This window comes from Lissotriton helveticus, chromosome 1_1 (assembly GCF_964261635.1).
Source record: "Lissotriton helveticus chromosome 1_1, aLisHel1.1, whole genome shotgun sequence".
NCBI classification, from domain to species: Eukaryota; Metazoa; Chordata; class Amphibia; order Caudata; family Salamandridae; genus Lissotriton; species Lissotriton helveticus.
In genome coordinates, this window is record NC_136057.1 from 2,092,931,536 (window position 1) to 2,092,944,213 (window position 12,678).

General features: G+C 47.0%; 1 protein-coding gene across 1 annotated transcript in view; it reads left to right on the forward strand.

Annotated features, from left to right (window-relative positions):
* Positions 1 to 12,678, forward strand: part of LOC144766616 (vitellogenin-A2-like) — a 124,967-nt gene that overhangs the window by 85,487 nt on the left and 26,802 nt on the right. Inside the window, exons 31-34 of the mRNA XM_078650405.1 lie at positions 2,960 to 3,048; positions 5,006 to 5,103; positions 5,192 to 5,351; positions 5,457 to 5,618. Of these exons, the coding sequence (XP_078506531.1) occupies positions 2,960 to 3,048; positions 5,006 to 5,103; positions 5,192 to 5,351; positions 5,457 to 5,618 (509 nt within the window). The remainder of the gene's footprint in view (positions 1 to 2,959; positions 3,049 to 5,005; positions 5,104 to 5,191; positions 5,352 to 5,456; positions 5,619 to 12,678) is intronic.

Here is a 12,678-nt window from a genome sequence, read left to right on the forward strand (position 1 = left end):
TGGATGTCTGCTATCATGCGGTGGAAGAAGGTGGCGAGAGTGTCGCACAGGGCTTGCAACGGCTGGATGTCGTTGGTATTGGAGCTGGGGTTGGAGAGTTCCTTCACGATGTTGAAGAGCTCCTTGCTGTCGTGTGCGTTGTTGTCGAGGCGGTCTTTGAAGGAGGTCTTCTTGGCAGCCCTGATGAGGTGGTGGTGGTTGCGGACGGCGTCCTTGTGTGCTGCGTGGCTGTCTGGCATTTGTGCACTGTGCCATTTCTTCTCTAGTTTCCGGCAGGCTTGCTTGGAATCTAGGAGTTCTTGGGTGAACCAGCTGGCCCTCGTGCTGGAGTCTCTATGGGGGGGTTTCTTCAACCGGGCGAGGGTGTTGGCGCAGTCCTCGATCCAGCGTCTGAGGCTGTGGGCAGCGTCGTCAGTGTTGGAGGTTTCGGTGGGTGGGCTGAGAGCGAGGCTTGCGTGTAGTTGGTCTTCGGAGATTTTACTCCAGCGGCGGCGGGGGATCTGTCGGGTGCGGTGGTGTGTGGTGGGTTTCAGGAAGGTTAAGTGGATGGTCGGTCCACAGGAGTTCGGTGGTGTGGCTGACGGAGACGTGCGGGCTTGAGGAGAAGACTGGGTCGAGCATGTGGTTGGCGGAGCGGGTGGGCGATGTGACAAGTTGTCTCAGTCGGAGGTTGGCGAAGTTATCGATCAGGGTTGTGGAGTTGTTGTCGTTGTTGTTCTCAAGATGAAAGTTCAGGTCTCTGAGGAGGATGTAGTCGGTGGAGGTCAGGGCGTGCGAGCTGATGAAGTCGGTGATGGAGTCACTGAATTGGGGGCGGGGTCCGGGGGGGTCGGTAGACGAGGGTGCCTCTGAGGGTGGATTTGGGGTCTGTGTGGATCGAGAAATGCATGTGTTTGGCAGTGCGGAGCGCGTCGTCGGTGCTAGTCGAGACCCTGATGCTGTTCTTGTGGACGATGGCGATTCCTCCTCCGACTCCGTTGGTGCGGTCTCTGCAGGTGATCTTGTAGCCGTCTGGGATGGCTATGGCGATGTCGGGTGCGGAGGAGTTGTTCAACCAGGTCTCTGTCAGGAAGGCAACGTCTGGGGAGGTTGTGTTGAGCAGGTCCCAGCGCTCGACGGCTTGTTTGCGTGCGGAGCGGGTGTTCAGTAGTATGCATCGGAGGTGGTTGAGGTCTTTCTTGGCGGGTGGTTCATCGGCTCTGTGGCTTGGGCAGCTGCAGTTCCGGCAGGTGAAGGGACCGTGTGTGCATTTCAGGGCAGCCTTGAAGCAGTTGTGGGTCCGTCCGGGGTTGAGAGCATGCAGAGTGCCGGCGTCGTAGTGGCGGCGGTCGTCGTTGCGGGGGCCAGGGGTTCTGGCACTGGGAGCGGTCCAGGCACGGATGGGCGCAGACGGGCTTGCCGCGCCCCAGTGGCGCGACCGTGCAGCGACCGGCATGTGTGGGGAGGTAGGAGTGAGGAGCAGCTGGGAGGTGGGGGCAGCGAATGGGCAGTCAGGGGGCGGAGCCACAGGGGTCGCAGTGGTGGGGGCGGTGAGGGGTGACGAAGGAAACAGAAGGCAAAAGGGCACAACAATTGAGGGGGAAACGAGTGGCAAAGAGGGCAAAAGGTCACAAGTAAAGGCAGAAAGGTCACACAAAACGGGGGGAAATGAGTGGCACAGAAGGCAGAAAGGTCACAGAAATGCAGGGGCAGCTCAGCAACGGAAGGCAAAAACAGGCAGAGAGACACGGGGGCCGCGAGGGTAGCAGAAGCAAAAACCGGGCAGAGACACACGGGGGCAGCGAGGGGAGTAGAAGGGAAACCCGGCAGAGAGACACGGGGTCAGCGAGGGAGAGAACAGGCACAGGCGGTGCTGTGCGGAGGGGGAGCGACCTACCTGGAAGGGTCAAGGGTCGCTCTCCTCACCGCGCAGCGGCTGGCCTATATGGGGAGGTGGGAGGGAGAAGCAGCTGGGAGGCGGGAGGTGGGGGCAGCGAATGGGCAGTCAGGGGGCTGGGCCGCAGGGGACGCAGCGGCGAGGGTGACGAAGGAAACAGAAGGCAAAAGGGGGAAACGAGTGGCACAGAGGCAGAAAGGTCCCAGGAACGGGCAGATAAGGTCACAAGAACGTGGGGAAACGAGTGGCACAGAGGCTGAAAGGTCCCAAGAAAGGGCAGAAAAGGTCACAAAAAACGGGGGGAAACGAGTGGCACAGAAGCACAAAGGTCCCAAGAAAGGGCAGAAAGGTAAAAAAACAGGGGAAATGAGTGGCACATAGGTACAAAGGTCACAAGAAATGGTAGAAAGGTCACAAAAAAACGGGGGGAAACGAGTGGCACAGAGGCACAAAGGTCACAAGAAAGGGCAGAAAAGGTCACAAAAAAACTGCGGAAACCAGTGGCACAGAGGGCAAAAGGTCACAAGAAAGGGCAGAAAGGTCACAAAAAACGGAAGAAACAAGTGGCACAAAAGGCAGAAAGGTCACAGAAATGCAGGGGCAGCTAAGCAACAGAAGGCAAAAACGGGCAGAGAGACACGGGGCCGCAAGGGGAGCAGAAGGAAAAACCCGGCTGAGAGACACGGGGGCAGCGAGGGGAGCAAAAGGGAAATCAGGCAGAGAGACACGGGGGCAGCGAGGGAGAGAACAGGCCTAGGCGGTGCTGTGCTGAGGGGGAGCGACCTACCTGGAAGGGTCAAGGGTCGCTACTAAGACCAAAACACAGGGGATGCTAAGGGTCTAGATCCGACTATAAACTAGCTAGACACTCAGTTGTAGTGTAAGAGAAATAGTCGTGTATCAGGAGAGAAAAGTAAACAACAATAAAGGTGTGAAAGTGTGAAAGTGGACCCATCATTTGAGGGACAGGATGCAAGGTAGTCTTTAAACTTATTTCCCCTTAGGCCCTCCTTTACCTATTGTTATTTTGTCACTACTAAGACAACATAGCCACCTTAAAACCTTTCTCTTTCTTCCTTGCAGTGATATCGACATGTATCCTTCCTCTGAGTTCCCGACACTTACTATCAATGGAATAAAGGTGGACAATCTACCATATCATTCCCATTCTGGTAAGTCAACTGTTAAATAATTAATGCGAAATCGGTTGTGTAAAATCGTACAAAAAGGGCGGGGCTTCGTGACCCAGTTGAAAGGAAAACGGAGAAATAAGCAGAAAGTTAGGATACTTTAAAGACCAAATAGAATGTTTTACCTTTTTAGGAATACTGTTTATGCACATAAATAGTCCACCCTTTCAAATCGGACAAATGAGCTGAATGAGAACTTACCTGGGGTAGTTTTATCAGTTTTTTTGTTGAGATGTTGGTGTGGTATGCAGTAGGTTGCTTTGTCAGGCATAATGAGTTGTTTTACCTCTGACTCTGAGCATACCCTGGTTTTATCATTCGGGATGTACATTTCTGAATGTATGAAGTTGCGATGGTGGATTGTAAGAAGGGAAACTATAATACAATGAAGTAATCAGCACTGCAGACAATTGAAAAGTACAGGCCATATTACTTGTGATCAGAGACAATGGGCAGTGCAGTATTCAATTAATATGGTAATATAAACAATAGGTAGCAGAGTGTGTGCTTTACGTTTTACTGTAGGCAGGGGATGTGGGCCTCAGCATGGTCTAGCCTCAACTGGATTCCTGCAACTCCACGGAGGGCCATGGAACAGTCCCACAGTTTAGCATAGCCAATCTGGGTGCCCTACCTCCCTTCCACCACAAACCTGTAGTCATCACCCCTCTCAAATTTTCCACCTAAAAGGAAGCAGGGGTGTGCCTGTCATGTGGCCTGATATAGGGCTGTGATTTCAGTTTTTGACTACATAAATCAGAAGGCCTGATTTTGATCTCATGGGACGGGTCCTTCTGCCACAATGGTGATGGATATCCCGTCTGCCGAAATATAAATCCCATTACATACTATAGGATTTATATTTCGTACAGGATATCTGTCACCTTTGTGTCAGAGAAACCCGTCCTCCAAGATCTAAATCACGCCCAGGGGTCTGGGTGTTATTCCCTACTTTCAGAGGAATCGCTGGAGTACCTGGGTTTAGGTACAGGAATGCCGCCCCAAACTGGAAATTCGGCTCCCTGGCATTGCTGCAACTAAATATTTGTTTTAATGGAGCTCGTGGAAAATGTTATTGATTAGATAATCTGAACACTTAGGGCCTAGTTACGATGTCAGTCAGAAAGGCTTCAAACGACAGTGGGATTCTCCTAAACTGTGTCGGAACCAATGTTTCCACTGACTCTGAAACATATCTGACCGACCGATTACGATGGAAAAGTAATCGTTCAGTCATTCCGAATCGGTTCCGACCAGCATTTGGAGACTGAGTCATTCGAAGCCGAATCGGACAGCTCTATGGACCGCGTTTCCAACCGACGTATTACGATGTCGGATTCGGACAGCCTTTTCGAATCAGTCTGTCTGACACGGAATAGCTGTCGGAAACTGACTTTGGGTGGCCCGTAGAATGCCCCCTTTCACCCTGAAGGCTCCGTTTGGGGCCCTTAGGGGTACCCAATGGACCCCCCTTTTAAACCTTGCACACTGTGGTAGGCACCATGCAACAGGGTGCAAGATTTTCCGCAACCACCCCTTTTTTCAATGGGAGCTTGTGTTGTTGGTCAGAACACATGCTCCCATTGCAGTCAATTGGAGACTTTCCGAACAGTGTTTGGAACCATCGAAATCAGTCAGTCGGACTCAGCGAACATGAATCGGTCAGAACCAATTCCAACAAGGAGTTGCTTTCTGACCGACATCGTAATGAGGCCCTAAATACAATGCCTTTAGTAGACCAGGTAAAAACATCCGCACAGATGTATAGTGGTCAGCTCAAGTGATACAATTTAGTTGCAATGTATGTTTTCAAAGCTGCTACAGTCGTGTTTATGTTTTGAAACTTCATGTAAAGGCTGCTGGTCCATACCAGAATTGTATAATTTTAATAAAATATAAAGGAGCGAAATTGCAGCCCTATTTCTATCTCTCAACACAGAACCTTCAGTGCTGATTGAAAAGCACAGAGATGGACTGTCCCTGAGTGCACCAGATTATGGCATTGAAAGACTCTTCTATAATGGAATCACAAGCCAGGTAATCTTTTCCATTTCTGATTTAATCCATTTATTCGGATAACGTTAACTACCTGCCGCATAGTTAACTTTATTTCTGCCCCACAAAGGTTGAGGAAGCACTGTGGATGAAGGGGAAGATGTGTGGCATCTGTGGCCGCCATGATGATGAGCTGGAACAGGAATATCAGATGCCAGATGGAAACGTGGCTAAGGATGAGGAGAGCTTTGGACACTCGTGGATGTTGTCAGGAGAGACGTGCTCTGAAGGTATCACATATTAAACAATAGAAAGCAATTGGGGCCTATACATATAATGATTCACATTTAAAAACAATAAATGCGGAGTTTTCAGACAAGTATTATTTTTTTCAGCCTGCAAACTGCAGCGCACACTTGTGAAACTTGAAAAGCCAATTCGTATTGATGGGGAGGAGTCAAAATGCTTCTCGCGAACACCAGTTTTACGATGTGCGAAAGGATGTTCACCAACCAGAACAGCTCCAGTTTCCATTGGCTTCCACTGTCTGCCAGCCGGTAAGATGCAATTACGTATTGTAAGACACCAACCCATAGTATCTGAAATCAGAGAGACAAATAAGTGAATAATGCACAGTGTTTCCAGTGTGTGAGAGTTCATGGGGGTGTCATCAGTGGTGTCTCAGGAAATAAATTGTGGGAGGGAGCCACACACCGGTCACAGATTAAACCGGCGGAGCCACCTACAATATTTTATATCTATCAATCTATATATATATATATATATATATATATATATATATATATATATACGCACACATATATGTATACATATACTTTATTAAAATGTGTAAAGCTGACATTGTATGTTTGTGTATATATGTATATATATGTGTATCTGTGAGTTTTTAGATATAGACACATACACACATATATACAAAGTTAGATTACAATATTTTAATCAACCAACAGTGATTTACAATGAAAGGTGGTTGGACACATTAATGTGTATGGTAACAGGAAGTATCTTAGTTTTTTCAGCGTCACTTCCTGGTACATTTAGCAGCTGTTGTGGGGACGGGAGGTCAAGAAAAATACAGCTGGGCACGGTTCACATCTGCCTCCCGTTAGAGACTCCACTGGATGTTGTATGTGACTGTAGGGATAGAAAAAAAGTAGAATCATTGCAAGGTGAAGCATGCCAACATTGGTGGGCATACTGCAGAATAAAGCATGATGGTGGAATTGCAGCAAGCTGGAGTCAATGTGTACAATGGGCATTCACTTTCAATGATATTACAGACTGCACTAGTTGGTATTTTGGAGGGCAAAGGACTCCGGATCATATACAAAATTAATATGTACATGTAATATGTCCCACTTTGGTGGGTGAATACCTAAATAAATAGAGCAGTGCACCCTCAGCATTACTAAGGATCAGGAGCAGCTGCTTGTGTTTCAAGGTGATAGGGTGATCAGGCAAACATTTCGACCCTCTTTCAGGCACTGTTTGAAACCAGGAATGCCCTTAGGTGCAGCCTTAAAGCTTTCAATAGTGGTCCATTATAAACAGTGTTTATAACGGGCCATGATTAAATGCTTCAGAGTTGAGCTGAAGGCAGTGCAAGTTTCGCAGACTGCCTGATATTGGGCAAAATAGTAACATTTTAAATAAAAAAATAGAGAACTTACCTACTCCTTTCCGGTCTTGCAGTCCATGACTCCAAGGCAGCGAGAGGTCTAAGAGAAAACTCCCCTAACCAATCAAGACGCTCTTCTGATGTTGTTAACCAGCATGAAAGAATCGCTAAGATTGTTTGGAGCGGACTGGCTCAGTGCTCTTACAGGCACTGCAGGCCTGTGCCCGCTCTTCACCCAGTTGTCTAAGACAGCTCGGATTGGGGCGGCATAAAGTGTCCCTGTCAGGCTGGCTATTTCAAGCCAGCCAGCCAAAGTGACATGCACACTTTAAACTGGTGTATGCACCACTCCTCCCATTCCACCAATGAGCAGCAACGGCCCTGCCCCAACACTTGACTGGGGCTGCCAGTACTGAGAAATAAAATTGTAATAAAATAATTATATTTTATAAGCTTTGTGGCGCTTACTGAAGGTACCTGGTGGGCTAGTTGGACCCCAGGGACCGTCAGCATTCAAGGGGACTTAATCCCTCAACTTAAAATGCGCCACAGGGCGTGTTTGCACAGTGGTGAAGGGAGGGGGCAGGGCCTGAGATGAAATGTCTGCAAACACGCCCTGTGGTGCATTTTAAGAGGTCGTTTTAATCTACCTGCCCTATTATGTACTAGGGCCTTACAGAGGAGATCATGCTAATCATATGGGTGCACCAACGCATAGTGTTCCCTTGTGTATGTAGGTGTTTTCACTGTATTCTAAGTGTCTTTTAGCATAGCACTGGCTCTAGGCCTGGTTAGTCAGAGTCAGTTACCACCAGTACCCGTCTGAAAAAGTTGTGGGCACAGGATGATTTTGCAACAAGGCCTCTTTCTGCTCCTCTGTTGGTTCTTTCTGCACATGCCTTGCTTCTGCCTGCACTTTTCTTCGTCTTTGTGGACTTCTGTTGCTTCTTTCTGCATTTCTTTTGCTTCTTTCTGTGCATTTTTTTCTTCTTTCTTTACATGTCCTACCTCTGTAGGCATAGTTAGAAACTAGCATTTGAAAAACCTTTGAAATTCACTGAAAAAAACATAGGTTTCAGGCACGTTATAGTTAGAAATTAGCATTTAAAAAACCTTAGAAATTCACTGAAAAAACCATAGGTTTCAGGGGCGTTATAGTTAGTTGGACATTTCACTCATACAAAACAATAGAAATTCCCCCGTTATAGTTAGTTCAGCTAACTATAACTCGCGCCCCCGCAATGCACTACTGATAACGTCACATATTACATCACTCATGACATGGTCAGTGACATCACTCATGACATGGTCAGTGACATCACTCATGACATCTCAAATGACATCACCGATGACATCACTGATGACATCATCCTTGTGATAGAGTGGCAGACCTCCTCTCACCCTAATATAACCTTTGATACACACATCATAGAAGCCATTTGTAGGTGTCGGGGGAAAACATGGCAGCCGCAGGCTAGCGTGGCTCGCTCGCTCCTAACAGCCTCCTGAGGTACCGCGGTGTTGCTGGGGCAGAATGCTGTGATTCTTTGACGAACCTGCCTAGAGGAAGCGGAGCCATGTAGTAATTTTTGCTTCTAGTGAGAGGCGCTGTCGCGTTGCTTTTCTTTCGGCTGTTCGCCTTTCTGATCTCTTGCGGATGTGTTTGGCCGCTGGATCACGACCCCCCCCCCCCCCTGCCTCTTTGCCTCGGTGGAGACGAGCAGCGCTGGAGCTGCGGCGTGGCCGCACGGCGGCGGCTCTGGGGCTCCTTGGACGAGGATCGGGTGGCCGCGAGGTGGGTGAGGCTGCCGGCTATCGGGTCGGTATTCCCTAGTGCATTTTCGGCGGGTCCCGGTGTTCCTGCTGGCAGCATTCTTGATGAGGAAGGAGCGTTTGGAGAACTGGTGGACTGCGAATTACCCGAGGAACTGGTATCAGGAGCGGCAGTGGCACCTGGAAGTAAGGTTGGGGGGCAAATTAGGGGCACAAATAAATCTATAAATAAAAAGCAAGCTCCTAAGAACACAATCAAAAAACAGGGGAGAGGACAGAAAACCAGTAAAAAAACACAGATCCCAGAAGGCACTGTAAGGGTTGAGGAAAAAACAAAGAAAGGAGCAGCAGCAGACAAGGTTGTGGAAGTGGAGGGTGAGGCTGTAATTGGGGAAAAGAAAGGTGTTAACCAGGGGACTAGGGGCAAGGAAGCTGGTAGAGATACTAAAACCAGGGGCAGCTCCCAGAGAGGGGCTAACAATAAACACTTGAAGAGCAGCACTGTACGTGTCACCCCCTCACTGCGATCCTTCTTTAAAGTGTTACCCCAGGTGTTGGATATTTTTCCAGTTAAGGCTGCATTTACACCCACGCTTATGCCTATGCTCACATCTTCACCTGTACTCATACCTTCCGAGCATATATCTACCTCTATTATAGAGTCAGGGATGGCCGAACCCTCTTCCGTCCCGGGAGTCGCAGCCGAAGCTACTGGTGGTGCTGAGGTGATTTCAACAGTATTGGAAGATGTATTATCTGTTGACAAAGGTGGAGATGATTTGGGCAGAAAGGGTTTGGAAACACGCTTGATGCCCTTGTGCATCAATTACATCGATGAGGGAAGAGATAAGATGCAAATTTTTGGTTTCTAAGACTAACCAGAATGAGATAAGGGCATCATGCGAGGTCCTTGAGAGGAAAGTGGACGGCCTATGTAAAAGAACAGAGGTGCTGGAGAGTTCTGTGGGGCTGTTGAAATCCAACCTAGAGATCGCTGAGTCAAAAATTTCAAATCTTCGAAGAGAGAAGGATGCTATGCGTGAGAGGGTCGATTCGTTGGAAAATTATTCACGGCGTAATAACCTTCGCCTCCTCAAAATCCCGGAAGGAAAGGAAAGTGGAAACATCAAGGACTTTGTGATTAAATTATTGACAGACTCCCTAAAGCTCGAAGAGACAGCCGAAGATCTGGAGAAAGACATACAACGGATACATCGGGATCCCTTCCGCTTAAATCCTGGAAGAACCAAATCTAGAAAGATTTTGATAAATTTTCTCACATGTACTCTAAATGAGAAAATGTTAAACCTCGCGTTGAAATCTAAAACGTTAAAGGGCCCAGACTTCTCTTTCGAGGTACGGTCTGACCTTTCTAAATCTACATTAAATATGCAGTGGGAGCTCGGCCAGAGGATGGACAAGTTTAGGTCCTTTGGTGCAATGGTGCAGATGCGGTTCCCCGCATTTCTACATATAATGTACAACAACAAAATGCACAACATAAGATCCCCTCTAGAGGCCGATGAATTACTGGAGTCTATCAGAACTCACTCTTGCTCTCAGAGTGGAAGTTAATATAGAATCATTTAGCTGTAGTCCTAGTACCTGGTTTCGCTCCAGTCATCACCTATATACGTATGTTGTCCTATAGGCTGAGAGCCCTTGGTTGAAGGCTACTTTCCTTTCTAGGGTCAGCGAACAGGGAAGAAAGGAAAAAAAGGAGAAAAAAGGGAGTAAAAAGAAAGGGGAAAAAAAAATAATAAAGAAAAAATGAATAAATAAATAAATATATATTTCAAAGGAAAGAATCGATGTAATTAATCACAAAGAGGTGTTATTAAATATTAAAAACCTATAGAAATTGAAATAAAATAAAATAAGAATAAAATAAAATAAGGGGTCTCCCTTTCTAACACTAGGCATGCTTCTCTGTAGGGTTCTCTCCATCTTCTTTGGTAGGCAATTTTGACTGGCCCCGCAGTACAAGCGGTGCGGAAGGGGGAGGGCTGTTAGAGGGCGTAAATCTGGCTATACACCAGGCCGGAGTAAGTTTTGGGTGGGTTTTCCAAGAGGGGGGGCATGTGTGGGGGTAATTTTGGGTGAGGGAGAAAAATGGTAAAAAAATCCTCATGAGTCTGTCCTTTTCAACCTCTCTATGTGTCCAAGCTGTATATACATTCAGTTCAGTAGGACTGCTAGGTGGCTGAACTCAGGGTATCGCGGCTACGGGAAGAGCTTTGCAATGGTGAGGGAGATGGAGATGGAAGTAAAGTAATGACTTCCTTTCAATTTATGTCCTGGAATGTCAATGGTCTGCGCGTGAGGAGTAGAAGAGATCGTATTTTACAATATTTCAGAGACTCCCCCGCGCAGATCATTGTCATACAGGAGACACACCTCCTTAAAGCAGAAGTTATCACACTACTAAGAAAGCAGAGATGGGTCGATAAATGTATATGTACAGACCACAATGCAAACATCAGGGGGGTACTCTTTATTTTTTTTAAATCTGTGAAAGTCCAGATTTTGGACTATAAAGAAGATCAATCTGGGAGATGGCTCCTGTTGAGAACCTCAGTAGATGGCTGGATTTGCACACTCGTGGGATATTATGGCCCAAATTTAGACGATCCGTCTTATCTGGACATTATTAGGAATCATTTGGACACCTCCCAAGATCCAGTAATTTGGATGGGTGACTTTAATATTGTCCTCGACCAAAAATTAGATAAATCCACGAATTCTAGAGCCTGCATCTCTTCCAAATCAAGACAAACGCTTTGAGCTATAATGACACAGTTGGGTCTGGCAGACCTGTGGCGCGAAAGGGTGGGTAATAAATTGGGGGTCTCCTTTTGGAATCTTAAATATAAGCATAAATCAAGAATTGATTATGCCGTATTTAGTTATTGCCTCAAAGATTCACTGACTGCAATAAAATACCTCCCTTCTCACTTATCCGACCACTCGGCTCTTATGTTTACTCTAAGTTCAAACTTGCAGATTAAACATCCGTCCTGGTCCTTGGATCAGACCATTCTTTTGGAGGACGAAGAAGTCATATTCCTGGTAACAGAGGCTATATCATTCTTAGAGATTAACCTAGAATCTGCTGCCTTGACCACTGTGTGGGAGGCATTGAAAGCATTTTTGAGAGGCAGTATCACCAATAGAGCCTCTTACAGGCGGAAGTTATATAGGGAGAAGATAAAGAGTTTAGAACACGAGATGTATCTAATTGAGCAGAAGCTTGGTACCTCCATGGGCTTGCCAGCCAAGCAAAGGAAGTTGGATGAGGTATGGAAACAACTGGAGGATATTTTACAAGAGAGGGTGGCTAAGAGATGGGAGGCTAGAAAGACTTCCCATTTTAAATTTGGCAAAGCAGCAGGAAGGATTTTGGCATGGAAATTTAAGGCTGACCAAGCCCAAAATTATATCAGAGAGATAAAAGTGGAAGGGGAGGCCGCTGCTAGGATCTCCAATTTAGAGATTTGGAGTGCCTTTTTGGATTATTTTGAGGGGATTTATAGAGAGGATATTCCTAATGACCAAGTTACAAGGGATACGTGGCTTGATAAGATCTCTCTGCCAAGCCTCTCAACAGTGCAGAGCAACTGTTTAGAGATGGAGATATCAGAGGCCGAAGTGATCAAAGCCATAGGGCAACTTAAATGAGGGAAGGCGGCAGGCCCTGATGGAGAGTTATATCGAGCTCTAGGTGGTGTTATTCTCCCTATATTGACGGCCCTTTTTAATGGTATTCTCATGAAGGGGGAAGCTCCTCCAAAATCCTGGGGAGAGGCGTCTATCGTTCTGATCCCTAAGCCAGGGACCAATCTCGCTTTTGAATAGCGATTATAAAATCTTTGCTACCATCATGTCTGCGAGATTGGGGAATGTAATTGGTGCAATTATACACCAGGATCAGAATGGTTTCTACAAAGGGCGTCAGCTATCAGATCTAACACATGACTTGGTGGGGGCAATAGATATTGCCTCAGCTTTCTCTCTTCCATTGGCCACCCTTACTCTAGATGCGACAAAAGCCTTTGATAGGGTCAATTGGCCCTACTTAGCAGCCATTTCGAAGAAATTCAATTTTGGTGAAGGCTTTTGCCGAGCCATTACTCTTATGTACGGGGCTCCATAGGCAAGGCTGTTAATTAATGGTGTACTGACAGAATCTTTCAACGAGGGGCACG